The 4,569-nt window shown below is 51.5% G+C and overlaps 2 protein-coding genes across 2 annotated transcripts; both read right to left on the bottom strand.

Annotated features, from left to right (window-relative positions):
• Positions 1–261: 261 nt before the first annotated feature.
• On the bottom strand, positions 262–1,680 carry COL26b_014469 (uncharacterized protein; the record flags this gene model as incomplete). The annotated part of the gene is made up of 1 exon (XM_053187040.1): positions 262–1,680. The coding sequence occupies one exon, from the start codon at positions 1,678–1,680 to the stop codon at positions 262–264; it is 1,419 nt and encodes a 472-aa protein (XP_053029016.1).
• A 1,913-nt stretch (positions 1,681–3,593) lies between these two features.
• Positions 3,594–3,977, bottom strand: COL26b_014468 (uncharacterized protein; the record flags this gene model as incomplete). Its single annotated transcript, XM_053187039.1, has 1 exon — positions 3,594–3,977. The coding sequence occupies one exon, from the start codon at positions 3,975–3,977 to the stop codon at positions 3,594–3,596; it is 384 nt and encodes a 127-aa protein (XP_053029015.1).
• Positions 3,978–4,569: the final 592 nt, after the last annotated feature.

The raw sequence follows: 4,569 nt of genomic DNA, 5'->3' as shown, positions 1-4,569 counted from the left end.
TAGTCGTTAGGAACCGTGTTTTTCTCGATTTCTGACGATGAGCGAACGTGGTAACAGTGATGTGATGGATTTAAGAACTTACTGCTGACGCTGAGGCGCTGGAGAGGGCTGGATGACAGCCTCTGGCACTCGCTGGCAGACTACAGGAGTGGCAGCCGAGTGCCAGGGCCCGTCAATAATTTCATTCCCGCTAAAGGAGACTTTCAAGTCCCTCCCAAGAAAAACACGCCGAAGGGACACTCGTCCCCACAGTAAACCTCGCTACGAAATTACAATCTTCTTGATATAGCACATCATCTCATCCTCCACCTTATCAAACGAATCAAAGAATGGCTCAACTCGCAACAAGTTCTCAATCTCCTCCTGGCCGGGAATATTCTGTCTCACATAGTTGACAGGCCCATCCTCAATCGAATGCGGGATGAACACGGACGCGTTTGTTGTGATGGGCGTGCCATCCTCCCGGATCCCCACACCCACCGGATCGCCGTCGACAAACCACATGCCCAGCACGGGATACCACGAGCTGCCCTTGACGTCCTTGAACTCGGGAAGCACGGCGAGCTCCTGCACAATGTACCCTTCCGCGCCATAGTCTCCAGTCGACGCGTCTTGGAGTATCTTGCCGTCCTTCTTGAGCACCACGTCAGCGCCCTCGCGCGCAAAGATGGGCTTACGCGCAAAACTCGTCATGGAGGCCGGCGCCTCATTGTCAAAGTATGTGGGGAGAAGCCACTTGCCGCGCGGATCGTCCTTGAACATGTTCCAGAGAACAGCAAAGATGGACTTGTTGCTCCACAGGAGCTTGTATGGCGGCTCGATCCAGACCGTTCCCCCGACGTAGTTGCCCTTTTCGTCGCGCTTGCCAATATTCTCCATATCCTCGAAACACGCCTCGCCAAACTGCTGGTTGACCATGTACTCCCACGGGTAAAGCTTGAAGATGACGTCGATATGCTGGCCCTGCGCATCGTAGAACCGCCCGTCCTTTTTCGACTTTGCAATCTCCTCCATCGTCAGCGCCTTGGTCGTCCACCCGGACTGCTGGCACGTCTCCATCAGGAGCATGGTGTTCATCGCATCCTCCCCTGTGGCCTCACCCTCGCCGACGGCGAAGTGGACCGTCGGCTTGTGGCCCAGCTCCTTCTCGACGAGCGCCATGTTACGCTTCCAGCCCTCGATAAGCTTCTCCGTGATGCTGTTGAATTGGTCGTTGCCGTGGCCCGTCTGCTCCATCCACAGCCACTGGATCGAGGCCGCCTCGAGTAGCGACGTTGGCGTGTCGGCGTTGAACTCATAGAACTTGGGCACGCGCAGCCGCGGGTCCGGGTGCTCGAGGCCGCCGAAGCAGATGTCGAAGCGGCCGTAGATGCTGCCCCAGGCCGGTTCGCGGTCCCATGAGGCCTTGATTTGTTTCAGGGCGAAGGCGGGGACGGCCATTTTCTTGGTGATGACGTCTGGGTGCTCTACGAGGTAGTCTGCTGCTTCGCAGCACATTGAAAAGACGTCTCTGGCGGCTTCTTCGAGGAGGTTCATCTCTTTTTCTTTGAACGAGTAGTAGCGGTCGTCTGGCCAGTACGGCTCCGAGGCGCCGGGGGCCACGAGGTCCGCGAAAACGAGGCCTTGGCTTTGGACCAGACGGGTGGCATTTGTCCTCTTTTGTACTGGGACACGGCGCATTTTTGTTGTTCTCTTGGTGCAAGATCAAAGGAAGAAGGAGACGATTTGTGGAGTATGGACGTTGTCAAGCTAGGCAGAGTTGAAAGAGAACTCCAAGTACAGGCACGATCAGGCCCGGCCGCTATTCTGAGGGGCAGTCTTACAAACTTATTCACCAGTAGGGTGTCTCTAAGCAGTCGCCAGGCCTACCTAAAGTTTGGATGAGGTAGGGTTCACCCCTAATCCATGACACCCTGAATCCTAATACGGACACCTTTCTGATCGTCCCGATCCTGCGGAAACTTATTTTGAGCTGGGGTTTGATGGGTGGATGGGAATCATCTCTAGTTAAGTTTGCCGCTAGAAGAAGTCTAATACAAACGAGGCTTTCCAAAAGCTTTGACATCTCCTCGGGATCCTATGTGTTGTGATCTGCTCTCTCTCTCTCTCTCTTTCCTTCTGCCCCGAGAGACACGTTGCCGATTAGCCGTATTACAGAATGAGTTGCACACTAAGAAACAGCTGGAGCCGCAACTCATGGGCACTGCATGCTAACCCCTATCCTTTCTATCCTTTTTGTCTATGCCCCAGCGGGTGAGAATGGACAGCACTTTCGCCAAGGGCGCCCAAGGGCGAGGTAGAGCAATTAAGGGCTCGCAAATCTGTCAATTAAACCGATAGGTCTGCAGTACCTCTGATTCCTACAGATTTTGAGCATGCCACAGGTCCCAGAAACCTTTATCAATACGGAACGGCATTACATCCTCGCCTAAGCAGACTAAGAGGCTTTGAACCGACAATCAAGTGCATACTTCATCGCTGGCACAATTCGGAGAGACGAGACGAACGTTCTCTCGCTGCAGTATGAAAGCATCACGCTAAAAGAAGATTCCCATTTTTTCAAACTCCATCTGCCCACGCATCGACGCGTGTTTGTTCTGCCCTCTGCCTTCTCCGGAACCATGTTTTCGTTCTCTGCTGCTGCCCGCTGGGAACGCTTCAGCCGCGCATATACCTAGCGCCATCGACTCCAAAAGCTCACGTGTCACCAGCGCTTCGGGTTCAGTCCCCGAAGGCCCTCGGCTGGTCTACCGCAGATCGACACCGTAACCCAACCTTGGCAACACACTTCATCGTTCTGAACTTGACCCACACAGGCTGGGCCGAAAGCCAACCTAACTGTGTACATATACCACCATAGTTGACAATAAGAGAATGGCAGTTGTTGAAGCAGGTTATGGATACTTCCAAGTAGCTGTTGATTACGTGTTGTTACTCGCACTGTCGCTAATAATCCCGACCCCACATTTTGGATTGCAAACATGTCGCCACAGCCATTACTAGAGGTTTTGTCACAAGAGTGTGTATGAGGCAGTCAACATAGAGGATAATTGAATAGGTGTATATATTGATCAATTCATAGTTAATGATGATACTAGTAGTGATAAAGGAAAGAAAAGTCGGTGTATTCTTGCTTGAATCTGATATTGGGATATTCGGATATGTAGGTGGTATATATATATCCTGGATATGCAATCCTTATGCCTGACACCTCCATATTCGTATAGGCTTATCTGATGGGTTTGCAGGGGCCCATCACATCAGTTTTTGACTGCTCAAACATAGAAAGTATTTACAAAAGAGGAAGCGACATGTGCACAATAAAGCATCGCTGTGTAACACTTTCACTTGTCATTTCGAGTGTTCGACCAGGACACTCGAATTCAAGGGAAAAAAGTAAATTAAAAAAGAAATCTGTTATTCAAGCAAGATTTGGAATTTGTCCCAGTCCCGGACCCCGGGTTTCATTCCTTGCTGCTGTTCCGGCCCCTTCCAGCCTTGCATACCATACAGGTAGAGCCACCACAGCCCATTCAACACAAACCTCCCCAGAGACTACCAAAGACCACACGTATGTTCCTCTAGGGACCGTTCTAACCACCATTGTTGCCACCCTTGCCAACACCGCTGACAACACAGTGTCCAAGGGACGGATCACACTGTCTCTGCGGCGACCTACGCCCGAAACCGCCGCTGACTTGATCGGCCTCAACCTCCGTCTCAAGCCCTTCGAGGTAGCGGGCGGCGTCAGCGGAGGTTTCGACTTTGTCCTCGACAATGGCGTCCCCGATCTGTAGGTCGTCTCCCTCGTGCTCGGCGAGGAAGAAAGTGTTTGCGGGTTGGGAGCCGTCACAGCTAGCTTGGGCGACTACTTTGCCGGCAGTATCAGTGCAGTAGACTTTCGCTTCGGCCGAGGCGGCGAAGAATGCGGCCGCCGCGATTTGGATGGTGGGAAGGGTGATGTGTTGGGTCTTCATTGTGGATGTCGAGAGCTGTTTGTTTCCAGGATAGGTGGAAAGGGGTTCAAGTTGTTGGAACTGATGAAAGTGATGATGGTTTTGGAAGATTGTTTTGGAAGATTGGGAGTGGTCAGAGATGGCGGTTATTGAAAGAGTTAAGTGCGTAATGATAGCGAACGATGCAAATGTGTCGCAGGATCAAGGCTTCCTATTTATGTCCTTCGACCGGGCGATTGAGATGGATGAGATGGCAATATCTTTTAGCTAGTTACCCACCCACATAGATAACAGGTTGCAGCACGAAGAAACGACCATGCCATAGGCAGAGTCGAGGTTTTCATGATTCCCCGATTATATTCTACCGTCATCTGACTCAATTGCTTCTGAGGTCGAAGGTTTTGAACGGTAAGATTTCTGTTTGAGTTCTGCTGGGGAGTATCAGAACTACGGATGCATTCACTTAGGTGAAACTCACCGGTTACAGTCACTACTCAGTCAACTACATGTTCAGGCCAGGATTGCCTTACAAGTAGTAAATTTTGTTCCTTCGCTCACTACCACGCCCACTTCGCGACCTGTACACAATACGCATGCACACATATGAGCTTTA

The sequence above is a fragment of the Colletotrichum chrysophilum genome (genome assembly GCF_026319265.1).
Source record: "Colletotrichum chrysophilum strain AFK26 chromosome Unknown scaffold_409, whole genome shotgun sequence".
Lineage (NCBI taxonomy): Eukaryota > Fungi > Ascomycota > Sordariomycetes > Glomerellales > Glomerellaceae > Colletotrichum > Colletotrichum chrysophilum.
Note: the sequence above shows the minus strand (reverse complement) of the source record. Positions and strands in the feature narration are given on the sequence as shown.